Genomic DNA, 21489 nt, shown 5'->3' with positions numbered 1-21489 from the left:
GGGTTTCGAGAACGAATTCTGAAGTTCGTTTTAGAATTTTGCGTTTGGCAACAGCAGTTTGTTTTGTTTTCCAGCGTGATTTTCGGTTTTTGTTTTCGCAGGTATATTTGTGTTCAGTGCATTTTCTGATCGGAATGTTCTAATAGTCTTTTTGCAATCTTTTCTTTTTGTGAAATTTTATAGCACAAAATATCTATATTTGTGCTACAAAGCATTGGTTATTTCCTGTTAGTTCTCAACACAAAGACGGTTTTTATTTATTTATATAAGCTATGTTTGTGACACTTCTATCCCTGAAAAAATTGTGAGTTGCTGTATTAATTATCAATAAATTTCACTTTGTTCTTTTTTTTTGTCTACAAAGTACACTTTTTTCAAAAATTATTCTTTCAACTACAGGAAAGTCATTTCAGGTGTAAGTTATAATTTTGTTTGAGGGTTTTTTTTTTAATAAAATCATTGATGAGAATAAATAAATAATATATATGTATTATATCTTTTTTCATAGCAAAACTATTCATATAATGTGTCCTATATTTTTTGTGGAAAATGTCCTATATGTGACAAGTCGATCACTTCTACCCCTGTTTTACTGATGAAACTGTCATTTCAGGGGAATGAAGAAACGAAAGAATGGTCAACAATGAACGCTACCTACAGGAGTTTAGGGTTAATCCACTTAAGTTCAGGTTACCATTTCAACTATCAAAATATCATCCAACAGGCAAAGGCTTTGTTCAAATGTAGAAACAATTTTCCCCCATCATACCATGACAGATGAAAAATTTTTTTTAGTTTTAGTTTTCTAGTTTTTTTATATTAGCGTATAAAATTTTTATCAGAATATACTTTCAATTTTTATGCAATACCTTGTTGCACACATTTTAAATTTATACTAGCTACGTTGCCCGGCTTTGCACGGTCCACCTCGAAAATAAATGTTATGTCAAGTGAAGCGTATTCAACAATCAGGCTTAAACAAAGAAAAAGAAAAAAAAAATCAGTAAAATTTTGTGGCAGATTGCGGAAAAATAACCATAAAGTAAACATTTTAAATTCCCCGAGTACAGGAGAAGCCTTTAAAACAATACCCAGAATTTTAGTTGCTCATATTCGAGACAAAAAAATGGCAACAGATCTTTTTACTCAATAATTTTCATCACCCGCTACATATTTTAATAAAAGCATTGTTGCGGAAAGTTGAGATGAAGCACTCAATAATAGTTTGAATGGACGAAAGCCTTCGAAAAATAGGGATTTTATGTCGAAATCTAAGTGTCATAATTAATAGTTTTTAATTAATATCTCCGCTAATGGGGTGGTTTCCTTCAGTCAAAAGTACTACTTTTAGTCATTGAAATGAATAGAATGAGCAAAAAAAAAAATAATAACATGGGCTCAGAAAATACTTTCATTTTCCTAGCAGTTTTCTTTAAACTACTTTTTTTTAATGTCCGATTTTACAAACAAGGCGTGGTTTTTATGATGTCACAAATGATGTACTTTGCCGCATCTTTCTACTACGTTTCCACATTATGATAATCAAGCACCGAATTAAAGTTGCTATCAACCCTATCGTTGCCAATACACGTGAGTAAAGATGCGAATTAAATATTTAGCTCTGTGAGTGGCGACATAGAATGGCATTTCATCATTTGTGATGTCATCGCCAAGAAATGTAAACGATGAAAGCTCACCGATTTAAGTAATTTTTAAAAAATATTAAACTTAAACAAATTATTTAAAAAATGGTCAGATCCTATGTTTTTAAGCATGCTCTTTCAGGAAAAAATACTTTAGAAATTTTGGAAACGACCCGATTATTATCGGAGGATAATGTTAAATAGCTAAACATAAAGATGGGAAGATTGCGAATCCATCAATAGGTGGTTCGTTGGTCAGTTCACTGTCTTTCGGGAGAAGTAACTTGGACATAGATACATAGCTACATATGCTCAGTTTTTAATTATATAAGATGCTCTACTCTTTCTTCGAGAATTATAACCAATTTCAATACGAGAAAGAGGTATGGTACTACTCTCTTTACATCAGAATAATAAGTTATCCACTATAATATTAAAATCTGTTCGCGTCCGTCTGTCTGTCTGTCTATCTGTCTGTCTGAAGATCGATCTTCTCGAGAACTGCTGCGAATCGAGAGTCAAACGAGATACCGATCAATTCGAAATTTTCCAAAGGAAACAATAGGACCAATCTCGTAATTGTGCGACTTTAATTAGCGGAGATATTAATTAAAACGTTAATTAACATAACGTACTTCAGGAATTTTTATTTCTTTCCTGTTGCCATTTTGCATATGGGTGAGCAAGTAAAATTCTAATAATTCTTTTAAAAGAGATTTTTTGGCTGCTGTCCAAATCTTAAAACGACGTTTCCATCTAGAATTTTTATTTTAAATTAGTTTAAAATTGGTTGCACTATTCGGACATAGCCTTTATTTTATCGTCTGTCTTTTTTTTTAAATTTTTACATTCAACGTTCTTAACTTTTTTCAGCTTAGGAAAGTTGTTTCTTTAGCTATGTTTATAGATTGTAGTGTAAGTTTATCATTCACCGGCCTCATATTTCGGTACATTTAGGATGTGTGACTAATTATGTTTATTTTGTTGGACCTTTTCCCGTCACATGGGTGAGTTTTCGAATTGTAATAAATCTCTTTTTCCTTCCTGTTTCGATTTTTGCAATACAGTTTGTATCGTTAAAAGAAGACGTTAAATTAAGATTGTTTGGATTTCTTTAAGTGAAACAGAGTTGAACAAAAAAGATCGTTTTTAAGGATTTTAACTAAAGCTTAATTGGAATCTCATGACTTGATAGTAAATTAATACTTATTGGTATTTAATAAGTCTTGGTGCTTTAGTTTCACGTAATCAACAAAAAAGTGTGTGTCATTTTATGTAAAAAGATGATCGTAATTGTACATAAATATTTCAGATATAGTCTATCAGATTTAATTCAGTTTAAAGTGACCAGAGATTATAGTTGATAATGCATATATTTTCATCTTTTGTGGTAATTGAAAATACTCATAACTTGTATCATTGATAACTATGATTAAAGTTAAAGAGATTTTTGCCAAAAATATGCTTTACTGGTATTTTGCAAACCTTGCATTACGCGTATTTATTTACTCCTTTGCACTTTAGATACTGACGTCAGAGTAATACAAAAACATCAGTTGGACATCTCTTTCATGTTTTAAGTAGCCGTGCAACGCCGGGCACGCAGCTAGTTTGAAAAGAAATTTTGTTTTGCATCTACTATTGGTTTGATTTTGGTTGGTAAGAGGAATCACAAGACTTTCTTTTCCTGAGAACATGATTCACTCAAATGCCTCGAAAGTCTGAAATTCTGTAAATAGACAGCCTGATATCAAATATTCATGCATGCACTAGCCTATAACAAAACTCGAAACAATGTGTCCTAACAAGTTTCGTTATTTCTAGTTTTGGTTCCTAAATTGGAAAGTAAAATAAATAAATAAACCATAAAAAGTACGGGGACGGTTGCCCCCCCCCCCCCGAATCGCTGCCACTGTATATCTATAATTATGTGTGTCACTTAATAAACTGTTAAAAAGCAAAAATTCCCAATGTCTGAACAAATACCTGTAAAAATTTGATCTGTTTCATCTTTACAGATAGAACTTTCAATACAAAACACTAAATAATAAACATACTGTGTTTATTGATTTTTAGAACAAATATAGAGACTAGTTTATTTTAATCATACATAAACATCACATGTAATGAAAATATTTCTTATATACAAACTATTTAAATGATAATCACACAAAAGTGCTTTTAAAAAGCATGCTCTTGCACGTGCTTGACAGTTTTTGCACCTGGAAAACACAAAGAATAGATTCTGTTAGTAAATTAAATGATGGGGAAATCCCTAATAATTAAAATATTATTTGAGGAGTAATTTATCAAAAGGGAACACATCCACTTTTTAGAAAAATTCCTTTTATGACCTTTTCTAAATCTTGCAGATGACCTTTATCAAATCACTTCCTCTCAAGAAGTTCAAACATGGAAAATACTGTTACGGATTCGGTGCGACTTCCACTTTCTTGAAATGAAGACACAGTTCTTGATAAAAACACAGGAAATTTATTTACACTATGTACAGGCAATTTCTTCAACAACTGCTAAATTATTCATCAGCAATTAAGCAATTATCGCACAACACCGTAAACTCAACGTTTACACACGTATTTACTTCCAAATACGAAAACAACACAGAGAAATGCCTCGCTATAAACAGAGCAAAATGCCCTCAGCTCGAAATATCAATCCAAACAAACTGTTTATCCATCGCTAACGGCTTAAATACACCGGAAAGAATTTTCTCAAATATTCCACACGCTTCTCGAAATGCGTTGACCGTTATCAATGAAAAGAAAGAAAATAGGGGTCGTATACTTTAGCCGAATGAAAAAGGGGTTGTATATTCATTACGGGAAACTATTTACAGGTTACGTTCCTACAATATTTACTATTTACAGGATTTGTAACAATACTATTTTATTGAAGGGTAAAGTGGGGCTTTTTGATCAAAAGGTAACAAATCTGTCTCTGCACGTTTTGTTTTGAACAAAAGGGGACATATACTGAAAGAATCTGTAGTACGAAGACTTTTAGATCCAAAGGAACAGATGTCCGAAATCCTCAAATTTTAACACACTACTTTTAGGCTCATGCACTTCAATAAGAGAATTTGAGAAGGTGAACTACAGTCGAGCCTACATATACAGTCGACGCTCGATATAACGACCATCTCCGTGCCAGAGAAAAAGGTCTTTATAATCAGGTCATTATAAGAGATAGAATTTTTTAAAAATATACACATGCATCATGTATGTTCCGTTGTTTCAATACAATTGGCACTTTTTTAAAGATTCCAGTAAAATGTCCAAATTATTTTTTATCATGGGATTTTTCATTTTTAATTATGGGTGCAAAATATGACAAAATATTTCTAAGTAGAAAATATAGGAAAAATTGTATTACAGTACTTACAAATCATTTATTTTCTGAAGATAAAATCAGAAAGAGTTGCTTTCCTTTTTAGCACATATGATTTTTGCAAAACATAATTTTCCATTCAAAGAAACTAAAAAGTCTCTCGAGCATTTGAAACATTTTTCATACTGGGAACTTTGGTCTCAATTATTTCTTCTTCATCTGATCATGATACATTAATTTGTTTTTGTGCACAATATCGAGAGGTACTTCATTTTCTGACAGACACGTGTTTGACACATTCTAAATCATAATTGATTTTAGCATAACAGTTAAAATTTAACACTTCTACCAATTTCATTTTTTTTTAGAAATTTTATACATCATTTCATCTTTTTCGTCGAAATTTTCATCTTGGATTGCCTGAAAAATCGTTTAAGCATTTTTCCTTTGCTTTTTAAAATCAACATGGTGGAGGCAATTCTTGATGGTCTTTTCTGAATTCCATGCTGATTTAGAAAGATGCAAAGCTGTAAGGATACCCACTTTGTAATCTTCACCTTCTTCCAGTCCGTAGACGGTAATGAAGGTCATTTCAAGTTACATATCAGTAGCATTGGAAAAAACACCAGGAATAGTGTGAATCGCTGAATTCGGTCGCTGTATTGGATTAAATGGTGCAGAGCAGTTGTTATAGCGGAAGCAAATTAACATAGAGTTCATTGGAACAAAGTTGGGACTATTACCACTGGTCGTTATAATGGATTGGTCTTTATAATGAGTGGTCGTTATAATGAGCGCCGACTGTATCAAACTTCCACATATTCAAAATTTTCTATATATCGAAATCCCAGCAAATTTCCATGTTCATTACATAAAAAATTGTTTCTCTGTATCGAAAAAATCTCTATATATCGAATTTTTTTTCGAGACATTCGTAGATTTTTTTTTTCCACTTTAGACTGTTTGTCTCATGAAAAAATGAAGGTTAGGGGAGAAAATTATGTTTACTAAAGGTTGCTAAGAAACTCATAAGAAATCTGGGTTTGAGGGGTGTGTAGATAGGTCGTTGTTCCGTTCTGGAGTTCTTAAATTCCGTCAAGTTTATTTCAAATCTAAGTTGTAACAGTAACACTGTAAAATCAGTTTCAAGTTAACCCTTTTGTCTGTTGATTATCATTCCTAGTCTTTTTGCTTCAGTAAAAATCATTCAAGTTAAATAGAATGATTTTTTACTATTCTCACGATTACATTGTCAAAACGAAAATCCCCTCATGTTGCGGATCAAGTTGAACTGCCGAAGAATGAAGGTGCATGAAGGCACAAAAATGTAATTTCTGTTAGTTTTTCAGTTATTAACTTTCTTTTAATCCGATGCTCGTATAAATTAGAAATCGGGTTTCATGCACGAAAATTAACTATAATTTTAATGTTTTAGGAGATTTCTATGATAAAATAAGATCGTTTCTATATATCGAAATTTCTATACATCGAATTTTTTTCCGGCAATTTGCTACTTTGATATATGGAGGTCCGACTGTATTAGGGTTTCGGTGAAATTGGAATTCTCAACATTCAGGTTTTCCTTCAAAAAGGCACATATCCAAAGTTAAGATGGCGATATCTCTTTTTTTTTTTACACAAACATCTCTTACTCTGGGCCATAATTTGCTGTGCCCAGAGAAGTTGATAAAACTATTTTGCTCTTACCCTCATTCAATTCTCTCACCTCCTGAACATTTTTCGAAAATGAATATGTTCCCTTTTGATAAATTACTCCTCATTTGTATCTTCGACTACCACTTCAGAGGCTTTATACTTGTTTTATTATGTACTAGTGGTACCCGCACGGCTTCGCCCGTAATAGAAAAATTAAAAGGTCTTTTGGTTCGCCTGTATATTTACAAATGATGTGTAGTGAATTTTCTCGCCAATTGGCTTGTGCCCATGTTACGGTTCTACGTTATGATAATTTCGTAATTTATTCGTCCATCTTATGATATTTTTGTTTTTAAAATTGGAATAGAAAAAGAACCATATCGAATTTTCGAAAAATCGCTTCGAGGTGCACACCCCCATGCTACATACTAACTTTGTGCCAAATTTCATGAAAATCGGCCGAACGGTCTAGGCGCTATGCGCGTCACAGACATCCTACAGGCATCCAGACATCCTCCGGACAGAGAGACTTTCAGCTTTATTATTAGTAACTAGTGGCACCCGCACGGCTTTGCCCGTAACAGAAAAATTAAAAGATCTTTTGGTTCGCCTGTATATTTACAAATAATGTATGGTGAATTTTCTCGCCAATTGGCTTGTACCGACGTTTCGGTTCCACGTTATGATAATTTCGTATCTCGCCAATTGGCTTGTGCCCATGTTACGGTTCCACGTTATGATAATTTCGTAATTTATGATACTTTTTTTCTTAAAATCGGAATAAAAAAAGAACCACATCGAATTTTCGAAACATCGCTTCGAGGTGCACACCCCCATGCTACATACTAACTTTGTGCCAAATTTCATGAAAATCGGCCGAACGGTTTAGGCGCTATGCGCGTCACAGACATCCTACAGACATCCTCCGGACAGAGAGACTTGCTGCTTTATTATTAGTAAAGATAAAGAAGAGGATATTCAGGCTCCGTACCGTTGCTAGTTTTACAAATACTGAATATTGTTGGCTTGAGAGCAGCATCTCTTAAACCAGGGACACTTTGATACAACAAGACAAGAGGCACATTGATATGCATCAATGTGCCTTGTATCTACATGCCCATTAGTGTTTAAGAGGGCCATTGATCTTCACTGGGGATTGTAAATTGACTAGGACCAGTCTAGCTGGGCCCAGAGTCTGTTGCTGGTCGTCACTTTTGTATTTGTAATTTTCCCTGGTAGTGTACAGTAGTCATAATTGTCATCATAATTAAAAGTAGATATTTTTCAGGGTCGGCTGGATTGGATCCAATGGTTTTTTTTTTTTTTTTTTTGAAAAAAAAACCCATTATTTAGCCCACTTTTGGGTTTTTAAAAAAAAATTAATTTAAACACTTTTATAATTTAAACTTTTTTATTTGTTCTTCACCACAGACAATGGACATAAAAAATGAATTTTGAACTTTAATAGTATTTCTTAACTCTTAACGGCATTTAAAAAATACTTCAAAGATTTTAAATAAATATATTTAACCTTTTTCTTTAACTGGTCAATAAATTACCAGGGTTGGCCGGATTGGACCCAATTGGGTTGAATCCAACTGGTTTTTTTTTTTTTGAAAAACCTATTAAAAAAAACCCATTATTTACCCCACTTTTGGGTTTTTAAAAATTTTCTGAGAAGTTTTTAAAAAAATAACTTAAATACTTTCACAATTTAAACTTCTTTTTTATTTGTTCTTCACTACAGACAATGGACATAAAAACGAATTTTGAACATTAATAGTATTTCTCAACTCTTAATGCCATTAGAAAAAAATACTTCAAATATTTTAAAGAAATATATTTAACTTTTTTCTTTCACTGGTCTCAATAAATAACTCAAATTATCTTGACTAAGTCTTATCACGTCGTATTTTCTCAATATTTGTAGATTGTACAGAAGAAACTACTCTAGCTAAAAGGCTTTCCTGTGAATTATTTTCTGCAAACCAACACGTCACAAATCTCGAATAAACAAGGTATATTTTTTAGAAATTAACAGGTTTTTTAAACAGTGGGATAGAATACAGGATAGGATGTACAGTATTTTCATTATCTTACAAAAAAGTTTAATATTTCTTACTCTGTACACAGAAATAGAAAAACAGGCAACATAAAATTCAAAGAAATGTCTTGATTAAGCTGGAATTCAGTAAAAAGGGATTTAAACTACTTGAGGTTCTACAGTAGTTTTGCATGACAAAATGAAATGCAATAAAGTAAAATGCAAACAAAAGATGTTGTAATTAAACGAACAAACGAACAATAGATTTTATCACTCGTATTATATTCTTAGATAGTTGGGCCACGACTATGCCGAAAATCTGGAGCTTAGAACAGTTTCTACAACTAAAATTAATTAAATGAATTTTCTTACAGTAATCTGCCCCGACTTCTCTTACATACAAATAAAAAATTAATAAATACATTGCAAAGAACAAAAGAAAAAAAAAAGTACTTTTCACATAGCATGTGGAAGGCAGATATCATATTAATTAGAAACACATTGTATAACAGCAGTAACACAGTCGGAATTTACCTTCTGAAAGAGAGTTGTCCCCCCCTTGTTTCAGGGGTTCACCCCCTTTCATCCAGCACAATTATGTTTATTAAAGCTTCAACAAGAATGCAGTTTAAAACGGTCTGATGTGTACCTCACATAACTTCCTTTTCCTCCAATTTAATATCATTTCCCCATTATTGGCAATTTTAATGTGATTCAATCGTTTACTCTCTACATATCACCAACAGTGGCCGAATTGAAAAGATTATAAAATAAAACGCCAAATTTGTCGCCAAGTTGGCAAAAACTTGGTGACCAAAAGACTGGCGATATATCGCCAAGTGTCTGCCAAATTGTAACACCACTTGAGTTTACATCGAAATTAACAATGATTTCCCCCCTATGTTTCTAAGGGGGCAAAAGACTCCCTTAGAAACACCCGAATGCAACCAAAAGGGGAGGTGCACAGCTAGACCCCATTAGGAGTCTATGTACCAAATTTCAACTTTCTAGGACATAACGTTCTTGAGTTATGCGACATACATACACACATACGTACATACAGACGTCACGAGAAAACTCATTGCAACTAACTCAGGAATCGTCAAAATGGATATTTCACGTGTCTATATGTTCTTAGGCACTTATCCACGTGTGATCGAGTCCAAAAAAAAAAAAAAAAACTCAATATTCATTATGGGGTGTGCAAAATGGAAATTAAGGTCGATTTTTGAGTGAAATTTTTTTCCCAAACACAATGCTTCCTTTTTTGTAAAAGGAAGTAAAAAACTGAGACTTTCACTGCCAATGTCAATAATACACCAATCTCTTGGGCTTGTAGGCCTAGGTAGACACCAGTCTACAAGCCCAGAAAGTAGCAATATCATTAGAATAAAATGTGCTTTCAATATTATTTTTATTAAAGTTATTTTTAATGTAAACCTAACAACAAACAATTTTTTGTATTAAAGCATTTAGAAACAAAAGAGCATAATAAAATGACTTACACTAATAGGACCAACTACTTTTGCAAGCCTTGTAAGATCTGATTGCACCTATTCCATAAAGCAGTGAGCTGATAAATCCCAAAATCTGAAAAGAGATTGAATTCAGTAAATTAAAAGCACAATTTTTGTGCAAATGATACACTCGACGGGTTCAAATTTTCCAACTGCACCCTTTCATTTAAGTCATTTTTGGTTTACAGAAAATGTTCCTCCTTAATGTCGAAATTTTAATAGTTTTTACCAAGGGGAACTTTCGTCTCAACTCGGGAATTATGGATGTTTTCTATATGTGAGCCTGTTTGCTATGCAATAATGAATAACTATGTTGTTCATCTCAGGTTGGTTTTTGTGCACAATTTGGAATCAGGGTACATGAAATAAAGTATGAGACCACAAGTTTGGAATCCCAAAATACAAATATTTTTGAAACAAAAAAAAGGATATACACACACACACACATATATATATAAATCCCCCTTTTTTTTCAGTGAAGAAAATTCTAAACAGGAAACCAAAAGTAATTACTTGTTGAAAACACAGTACTTTCAGTTTAGTCTTTTTTTATTTTGTTTTTCCGCTCCTACGTGTTTTGCTGCAATGGGGTCGTTTCCAAAATTTTAAAAGTATTTTTTTCTGAAAGAGCATGCTTAAAAACATAGGATCTGACCATTTTTTAAATCATTGGTTTAAGTTTAATATTTTTGAAAAATTATTTAAATCGGCAAGCTTTTATTGTTTATGCTTCTGTCCGATGGCATTACAATTGATGAAACGCCATTCTGTGTGGCCAATCACAGAGCAAAATATTAAATTTGCATCTTTACTCATGTGTATTGGCAGCAATAGGGTTGATAGCAAGCGTAGAGCGCAATTTTAATTCGCTCCTTGATTATCATAACGTGGAAACGCGAAAGAAGGATGCGCCAAAATGGATCATTTGTGACGTCATCAAGAACACGCCTTGTTTAAAAAATCGGACGTTTGAAGTATGAAGTGAAAAGGGGGGGGGGCGCTTGAAAACAGAGCGAGCACCGAGACCACAGGTCTATTGTACTATCCCCGCTTAGGCCACTAAAGGAGCCCAGTAACAGAAATAAATCTCGGCAGTTGCCTAACCGAAATTCTAGGCAGTTTCCAGGGATCTACATAGTGGTATCCCAGGTGCTCGAATCTTTGTGCAGAGTAGAAGTCACATTCACATAGCACATGAATTGAGCTTTCATCAGCCACATGACATCCTCTACACGAAGGGTTGTCGATAACGCCCATCAGATTAAGGTGCCTATTAAGAGAGCAGTGTCTAGTTAGTAACCCAACAGACTTCTTGATCTCATTCCTGCTCAAGTTAAGCAGTTCCTTGGACCTGAGCCAGGGAGGCTGTCGCAAGTTTAAAAAATAACGTTTGGGAAAATGAAAGTATTTTCTGGGTCCATGTTTTTTTTTTTTTTTTGCTTATTCTATCAATTTCAGTGACTAAAAGTACTACTTTTGACTGAAGGAAACAACCCCATTATGATTTTTCAGAGATACAGTACAAAATTCATTATGTTTTCCACAAAAATTGAATTTATGTGAGTAACGTGTGACCTTTACAGGGTTTGAAAAAACATTTGTTTTAAAAGCGCTCATTTCCGAAAGTAAAGGGGCCTTGTCCCCTCACTTTTCCGAGTTAAAAATTAATGTTTGATTGAAAAATGATTTTTTATACAGTTGGTTGATTTATTGCACGAAAGTACAAACTAAAAATTCCAAACAAAGGAACTTTCTCACCTTATTTCATAAGAATGGAACCTTAAAATGGAAGGAGAAAGTCTGTGGTGGCCATCTGTCCCAATTTTAGGTGTCATATTCCACATTTTTAGAAGTTATTAAATCAGTAATATTAAAAACCAATAAGATAATCCAATTTTACCAAAAAAAAAAAAAAAAAAAACAGCTTCAGTCCAAGAATTCTTACATTTCTTTTGATCCCCACTTTTACCAGCCCAGGTAAATATCCTTGGTAATGAGAAAGCCGATGAGCTTGCCAAGGAGTCTAGATCCTACTCAAAATCATCGAATCTCACTTTAATTGATATCAATGCTGTGGCCAGCCATAGACTTATTAGAAATAATTTGAAATCTTTTATTCCAGCCAGGGTTGGCAAGTTTCTGCCGAGGCGGTTAAAACCACTGGTAGAAACCGGTTAAAACCGGCATGGCAAAAACCACTTTCTGCCACATTTGTGGCAGAAACTGGCAAAAACTCACAAAATAAAAAATTAATTCGAGAAACAACTGAAAATGCATGGAAAAAAATAATCAATTGTTAACCAAAGTACTGTAATTTTATTACAAAATTATCACAATTCAAAATCAAATGTTACATTGTTTGGACCCTGCAATTGCCTCTTAGAAAAGGTGGTTTTAAAAATCGAAACAGGTTCTCAATTTACTACGCACAAATGAGAAATTTTAGAATATTCTTAAAACAGAAGAGCTAGCAGACAATGCATCAAGGATCAAGCAACGTTCGTAAAACTTTCATCTATTGTATAACTGGTCCACCATGTAGTAACTGGGGTTGTGCTAAAAATTTGACTGGAAAAATAAGTTTTGAGAAATGGGGCCAGTTTGTTTTGCAAAGCTGTGACATTAGGTACAAAATCTAGGCAAGTAAAATTCTGGCACTTTCTTCTTGAAGCACATGACATGATAATTTCAATCACAAACCATTTAGAGGAAGCATATAAGTGAGCAAATTACAATCAGTAATGCCTGTTTAATTCTGTATGTCACTCCTCTTTCCTAAGCATCCCTGTATGGTTTTTTATCCTTTGTTAAATTAATCCAAATACTACAAGCCTCTGCAATTGGAAAGTTCCCTTTCTGAACTAAATCAAGAGCACTAGCATGGGATTATATTTTTTTAAATGATGTTTAATTTTTTAGTTTACCTAAACAAATATCATTCACTAATTACTTGAGTTATTAAAGACATTTTTAAGTTTTTGCCAGTTTCTGCCGGTTTTTACCGGTTATAACCAGTTTCTGCCACTGGCACGGCAAAAACTAGTTTCTGCTGGCAGAAAGTCAACCCTGATTACAGCCCTAAACTGTAATCACACAATAGCATCAATAATAACCAGGCTTCGAACAAAACATGTAAAGGGCACGAAAATATCAAGTGACGGAGTAAGAAGTTGCTCAATTCACTGCCCTGACTTTCAACTGCCTCCTCAGCATATCTTCGACTGCCCAGCAATTCAGGCCAAGCTTCTCAAGATCGGCCCCGATGACCAAAAAAGACCTGATTTTTTCGGAAAAGGCAGTGAAGGTTGCCGAGGCTTTCTTCGACAGCTTGGGAGTAATCTTACAAGGAGACGGCACGACCTTGGGGTTGGAGATTTGCATCAATTTTTCTTGTGGTGAAAGAGGACCCCTAGTACCTTATGTGGCTAAAGTAATACGAAGCAATGCTCAGAAAATTATGAGAAAAATCGATTTGAAGTCGCCATGGAGTCTCTTAGGCACCTTACGAGTTTAAAATGTCAGTCTCTTGACGAGCTGCCGCTAGCCTAGTTGGTTAAGGCGCGATCTTGTGCTCCAGAGATAGCACAATCAAATCCCACTCCAGACCTTTTTCTTTTTTTTTTTAATGCTATCACAACAATTAGTGGTAACACGTTTCACCCCTATATTACTTTCTGAAATTTTTTTTTGCCAAGGAGCGCAAACTTTTTAATTCACTGATAAACATTCTTGATCGTTATTCTGTACGGTTTGATTTGCCTAGTAAAGGTTTTTGACCTGTGGTCCTCTTACGGTTATAAGGGACATCTGCTCATAGGACATTCGGATCTTTTTTTTTTTTTGGTTATCACAGCAATTATTAAAATAGTTTCTCCTCCCTACATAATTTTAAAGAATTTATTTACATCATTTTTAAAAATTATTTTCTTTTTTTTCCAGCAAAACAATTCTTCATCCTACTACTACTTCGTTACCACTAATTGTTGTGGTAGCAAAAAAAAAGAAGAGAAAAGAAAAAGGTCCAGGATGGGATTGGATCATGCTGGCTCTGGAGCACAAGATCGCGCCTTAACCACCTAGGCTAGCGGCAGCTCGTCAAGAGACTGACATTTTAAACTCATAAGGTGCCTAGGAGACTCCATGGGGACTTTAAATCAATTTTTCTCACAATTTTCTGAGTATTGCGTCATATTACTTTAACCACATAAGGTACTAGGGGGTTCTCTTTCACCACAAAAAAAAAAATTGACGCAAATCTTCAACCCCACAGTTGTGCCGTCTCCTTGTTAGTGCTTTTCATCATGGACAAGACAACAACAACAACAAACCTCACTTTTTTTTTTAACAACAGCTGCTTATTATTGTAGTTAATTAAAAACATTCCCAAATACTCACAATAGCAGCCAGCTTGTGAGAATAGCCGAAGGCCTCCACCGAGTTTGGCGAAGACGTGAAAACGAGCAAAACCAGACTGGTGACGCAGGACGAAATGCTGGCAGTGGCCCAAAACATGAACAACTGAAAAGGAAAACAGTAGTTCAACAAAGACATACTTTTGTAGCAATGATGTGTAAAAAAATGCTGTGAAGTGACAATTGTTAAAAATGAATTACAGGGGTGTCCCTCGTATAACACGATTAATTAGTCCCGTGTAGTATCGAAACCATGTTATACAAGACTTTTTTTAACAATGACTTTTTAACTCATTTTTTAACGCTAATTGATCATGTACATAGTAAAAATCATTTCAATATGTATCGTGTAGTATTGAAACCGTGTCATACGAGACTTAGAAATAATGTAAATCAAGGGATGCGTACCGTGTTATATCGAAACCAAGTTTCATAAAAACAAAGAAAAAACTTATTAGAGTTATCAACCATTAACAGAATGAATTAAACAAAAGTGAAATTCCATCTTTTTAGAATATAGTATTCGTATTATATCAAAACCATGAAGTATTAAATTCAAGTTTTGTACCAGGGGTGCCCATCCCCCCCAAGTTCAGTGACAAAAATCCCCCCCCCCAATTTTCTCAACCCTCTTTCCCCCCTATTTTTTTTATTTTCTAGCTCTCTTTTTTATTTTTTATTTTTTAAAAATGTTTATTAATTTATTTTTTTAACATTTATTTGTTTATTTGTTTATTTTATTAGAAAAGTTCTGTAATACGCCAGTGACAAACACACCACACACACATACTAAATAAATAAATGAAATGAAATATAAACAGAATAAAATAAAATAAAATAAATAACTTGAATCAAAAATCAATAAATGAATTTAAATTAAAAAAATTAAAAAATCCCCCCCCCATTTTGATGGCTCAACTTGCGCCATAATCCCCCTCTGTGGGCACCCCTGTTTTGTACCGTGTAATACCGAAACCGTACAATAATAATCGCAAATTTGGTACCGTGTAATATTGAAACCTTGTTGTACAAGTACGGTGTACTACAAGGGACGCCTGTAACTGTTTTAACTGACTCTACAGGGTAACTTGGGAAGCTTTTTCTCTGTCCAACAATATAAGACCCCTTTTTTTTCTGTTTTCAAATAACTTAAATTTCCAAGGAAGTTGCTCCTTGTACATATAATTTTCCCTGGGTTATGTTTCACAAGATACAGGGTGTCCAGGAAAGGACTCCCTGATTTCAAAATTAAATATCTCGAAAACAAAGGCCAATATTGGAATAAAATAAACGGCATGTTTCTTGTGAAACCCATAAAAATCGCCTACAGAAACTTGGAAATTACTTTTAAAAATTTCCAATAGGGGGTGCTGCACGCTGTTATTGGAAATCCCCATAAATAGAGCTGCGAAGGAGTAAGGCGCTTCAGCAGTAGTTTTGCCTCTCAGAGGAACTTACATTTTCGCTAGAAATGATCGTCCAACCTCTTCGCAGCACTATTCATAGGGACTTGTATTGCAATTACAGCAAGCAGCGCCCCCTGTTGGCAATTTTTGTTACTAATTTCCAAGTTTCTGTACAAGATTTTTATGGGTCTCACAATAGACATACCGTTTATTTTATTCCAATATCGTCCTTTGTTTTCGAGACATTAAATTTCGAAATCAGGGAGTCCTTTCCTGGACACCCTGTATAAGGACAATATGACTGTTAATATTGAAAAATATATTTTTGTCTCCAAGTTATACTATTAATACAGATAGCTGGGGATAGATTCAAAAAGGACAGAGTTGTAGCGATTTGAGATATAGAGGTTTTCAGGAAAATTCACTCGAGATAAAAATGGAAAAAAGCATTGAATTCATACTTTAAATGCAGAGAAACTAGAAAGTTTTGACATAGAGAGGTTTTCAAGATAGGCAGGTTTGAGATAAACATGACATAGATCAGACGGTACCACGAATTTCAATTTTCTAGTATCTAGCAAGGATCAACCATCAAGTAGCGGAAGTGAAATAGTTAAGATAACTTATTTATTTCAAAATGAGGAAATTGGAAATTCGTCCTAAAAATTACGGTACATGAAGAAAGAACGATGTATATGACAATAAAACGTGCTCTGAAGTATTATTTTATATTTTTGGCAATAACTTTTTACCTCCAAAAAAGGTGGAAAATTTTCACTTTTTTTTTTTCCAAAGAAGTGAAAAAAGATGATCAAATAAATGAGTAAATAAAAGAATTAAGGAATAAATGAAAAGGTAAAGGAACACAAAAATAAAATAATAAGTTATTATAAGTGAAAAAAAAAGTAAATAAAATAGTAAACGAATGAATAAATAAAGGAATAAACGAATAAATACAAGGAAATTGCTAAATGATGGAATGAAAATGAACTAATCAATAAATGAATTTGTAAGTGATTTGATAAGAGACTGAATCAGTAAGTGAACTGTTATTAATGAACTATTTCACTTTGCCCCACATGAATAACTGTACAACACATTTAAAATACAAATAAGCTTAATATTAAACAAAGAAATACTGCACCGAATATTATTCGGTCTCAGTTAATGTTTAAACTGTTACTAACAAGAACTTTAATTATATAGTAATACCAAATCTAGTTTTTGACTTGCAACAAATATTATAATTTTAGTATAATTTTTGAAAATATGTATTATCATTTATTTTGTATTATCATTTTCTTTGATTTTCAGAGGTATTTTTAATCTTGACTGGAATAAACTACATATGTTACTACATAGTTAAAATATCCTCATATATATAACAGCCAATGGCTGTAGAGAAACTTAAGCTCTATGCTCCTTCCTGCCTATTATTCCTATAGAGGGCGTTGCAAGCGCTTATTGAATTAAGTAAGTAGATTATGGAAAACTTTGGTGGCAACACTGAGAGAGTTTGAGAGATGGAATAGAATTCGGACACGAGCGCAAGCTCCGTGACTGTGTCATTTCAGGGGAATGAAGAAACGAAAAAATGGTCAACAATGAACGCTACCTACTGGAGTTTAGGGTTCATCCACTGGAGTCAGGGGCGCAACCAGAAAATATTTTTAGGGGGGGGGGGGACACAATTTTTTTTTCACAACACTATATCAGCGTTCTCTCTCTTTACATCAATATATATTTATTATTATTATTAATATTATTTAGTAAAATTCCTTAAAATTGTATAGGTTTTTCAAGATATTCAAAAACTGTTGCAAAAACATTAATTGTTCTTATGCCAGAATTGAAATCACGTTAAGAATAAACTTTAAAGTACTTGAAACACGGAAGAAGATACGATCTTGTAATCACTGACGTTTCAAATGAGTTCCTAGCTACAGAAAAAATAAATGCCGAAAAGGAGAGAGGAGGAAGTTTTAAATGACCTCTCGTCGTCCCTGCTTACTTTGGAACCACTTCGTTTTCTCAAAGCGCTTTCATCTTCGTTCGAATTTAAAAAAAAAGAGTATTTTCGAAAATTGTTCAAATTAGCGTTCTGGGGGGGGGGGGGGGCACGGGCCCTGTGGGCTCCCTCTGGTTGGGCCCTTGACTGAAGTTAGGGTTACTATTTCCACGATCAAAATATCACCAAACAGACAATGGCTTCGTTCGAATGTAGAAGCAATTTTCACCCGTCATATACCTTGACGGGTGACTTTCTAGTTACTAGATATAGGTGGCACTAAAATCAGGGTTGGCCGGATTGGACCCAATTGGGTTGGACCCAATGGGTTTTTTTGAAAAAACCCATTTAAAAAAACCCATTATTTAGCTCACTTTTGGGTTTTTTAAAATTTTCTGAGAACTTTTTTTTAAAAAATAATTTAAATACTTTTACAATTTAAACTTTATTTCTTTTTCACAATAGGCAATGGACTTAAAAAACTAATTTTGAACTTTAATAGTATTTCTTAACTCTTAAGGGCATTAAAAAATGCTTCAAAGATTTTAAATAAATATATTTAACTTTATTCCTTCAACTGGTCAATAAGGAACTCAAATTATCTTGACTAAGTCCTGTCACGTCAGATTTTCTCAATGTTTGCAGATTGTACAAAGGATACTACTTTAGCTAAAAGGCTGTCTTGTGAATTATTTTCTGCAAACCAACACGTCACAAAACACGAATAAACAAGGTATATTTTTTAGAAATTAACAGGTTTTACAAATGGTCGGACAGAAAACGGAATAGGATGTACAGTATTTTCATTATCTCACGAAAAAGTTTAATATTTCTTACTCCGTACACAGAAATAGAAAAACAGGCAACATAAAATTCAAAGAAATGTCTTGATTAAGCTGGAATTCGGTAAAAAGGGATTTAAACTACTTGAGGTTCTACAGTAGTTTTGCATAACAAAATGAAATACAATAAAGTAAAATACAAAAAAAAAAAAAAAATGTCGAAATTAAAAACGAACAAATAAACAATAGATTTTATCACTCAAGAAGTAACTTTGCCTTAACTGTTGGTAATCATGGAAACTAAAAAAATCTGAAACTTCACCATTCTTGAATTTTGTCGTCTTTTATACCTTTCTCCAGAAAACGCAGAATTTTCCAGCTTTTTTTATCAAGACAATTTTTGTGCTTTGTCCGTATACTTATGCTACAATATGCTACGAGTACCCCACCTTTCCCCTAAAAAAAGACAAAAAAAAACCCACATTTCTTTTAAAAAACCCAGCTTTAGTTGGGTTTTTTTGGGTTTTATTTAAAAAAACCCAAAAAACCCTGGGTCCATGGGCTTTTTTAAAAAAACCCGGGTTTTTGCCAACCCTGACTAAAATAGTATAAAAGAGTAAATATTTCACTTATACTTTGCCCTACTTACCCTACCCCCTACTTACGAGCACGGTTCTTTCTGCGAGGACGTACGACCCATGGGAGATTGTGAATGAAAAGAGCAGGACACTGGTGAGGATCAACGAAGTCCAACCGAAAACGTAAAAATATGTCTCCGAAGCGCTGCCCACGAAGCCACCCACAGAGGAGGAATAGGCAGGCCTACAGGTGTCTCGAAGGAGCCTGGTGCTGGCATAACAGAGTACCTGGAGGAAAAAAAACACTTTAAGAATTTTTCAAGATTGAAATATTAGATAACACAATTCTTGGGCATGAGTTAGATGTAAAAATATTCACCTGGAGACTCAATGTCTTACTTTTACAACAGAATAAATGTTAACCGGTCACTTTTAACAAATTCAATTGAGCCAGCAAGAAGCAAAGAGATGTTAAGGTAACGCACTAGTAGTGGCCACAGTTAAGCATATTTTATGTCTTTTTTAAACTGTGGGTCTACAATATTCATTCCAATTTTTTAGCTCAATTAACGTATTATAGCCCAACTATTTCTAAATCGTCCCATTTTCTAAAAATGCCAGAATTTCATTTTTTTCAATTTTTTATCCATTTTTTCCCCAAACTTCAAATTTGATTCAATAGTGGCCACTCCAAAATCTGAGATTTTCAGTAGTGGCCACATGCATGAGTCAGTAGTGGCCATCTGACGTTCTTTCCTTAGAATTCACATTACTCACTTTAAAATACAAATAACTGATGGATAAAATTGATTCAATATGATAGTTACATTAAGTACCAATATATTAATCGCATTTTTATTGTACATTTCTTTCTTCAAAGTACATACGTACTTAGGATAAAATAAAAAGTTTTTAGTAGAAAATTTGTATTTGTATTTTTTTGTACGCTAATGTAAAAAATAAAGTAAAAGAAAATGAATGTACTTATATAAGTATTCTACATATGAACTTTGGTAAGTATGAACTGAATAATTATTATCACTACAAAATCATCTTTACTAATAAAAAAGCTGAAAGTCTGTCTGTCTGTATATCTGGATCTTTGTTTGTCTGGATGTCTGAGACGCGCATAGCGCCTAGACCGTTCGGCCGATCTTCATGAAATTTAAAACAAAGTTAGTTTGTAGCATCGGGTGTGCACCTTGAAGAAATTTTTCGAAAATTTGATTTTGTTTGTTCTCTATTCCAATTTTAAGAACATTTTCCAGAGCAAAATTATAAGATGGACGAGTAAATTACCAAGTTATCATAACGTGGAACTGTAATACGGGGAAGCCAATTGGTGAGAAAGTAACCATACATTATTTCTAAATACATAGGCGAACCAAAAGAACTTTTATTTTTTCTACTACGGGCAAAGCCGTGTGGATACCACTAGTTCATAAGAAAATAGTAAGTGCACAAGTCAATGTAATTCTAGGACAATTTGTTTCCTACAACTTACCAAGGTATATCAATGGATATAAGAAATTGGTAGCATAAGTTTTCAATACTACTAAAGGCAGGTGTCCATGCACCTAGAAAGTCATGGATTTTGACTATGATCAAAAATGGTCATGGAAAGTCACGATTTTCGGCAAAAAGTGGTCAAAAATTATAGAAATTGACAATTGGTCATGGATTTTGACTTCAAGAACATGCGTATTTATCGAATTCTACACATTAGCTTAAACTTACGCATCTTGGCCATTTTTTACGCTATTACGTGTTAATCCCAATTTTTCACACATTTCTAAATCCGATTGCATCCGCTTCTTCAATACTCGCTCATTTTTCTTTTTCTTGTAAATTTACCTTTTGGACATTTATAATTATGTATTTAGCATTATTTTTAACCCCCCTTATATGTCTTATTGTGTAGTTGAGGACTTTTGGACCTCTAATTTTGCCGATCGCATTCGATGCAAAAATTTCAAGTCATCCGTGTTGATTCAAGAGACTCATAAAAATTATCATTAATCCTCAGCTATGTCTTAAGTTAATGAAGATTTTAGAAAATAAAATTGGTCTGAAGAATTAATTACGGACCTTTTGC

The 21489-nt window shown here is 33.6% G+C and overlaps 1 protein-coding gene across 2 annotated transcripts in view; it reads right to left on the bottom strand.

Moving 5' to 3' along the window:
- Positions 1–3720: 3720 nt before the first annotated feature.
- LOC129232407 (uncharacterized) overlaps positions 3721–21489 on the bottom strand; it is a 37030-nt gene continuing 19261 nt past the window's right edge. For both annotated transcript variants that reach the window (XM_054866551.1, XM_054866552.1), the window contains exons 4-7: positions 19482–19682; positions 14604–14726; positions 10197–10281; positions 3721–3865 (exon numbers count right to left, since the gene is read on the bottom strand). In XM_054866551.1, the coding sequence (XP_054722526.1) occupies positions 10198–10281; positions 14604–14726; positions 19482–19682 (408 nt within the window). In that variant the 3' untranslated portion in view covers positions 3721–3865; position 10197. The remainder of the gene's footprint in view (positions 3866–10196; positions 10282–14603; positions 14727–19481; positions 19683–21489) is intronic.

The sequence above is a fragment of the Uloborus diversus genome, unplaced genomic scaffold (assembly GCF_026930045.1).
Source record: "Uloborus diversus isolate 005 unplaced genomic scaffold, Udiv.v.3.1 scaffold_12, whole genome shotgun sequence".
Classification (NCBI taxonomy): Eukaryota; Metazoa; Arthropoda; class Arachnida; order Araneae; family Uloboridae; genus Uloborus; species Uloborus diversus.
This window is presented reverse-complemented; position numbering and strand designations above follow the sequence as displayed.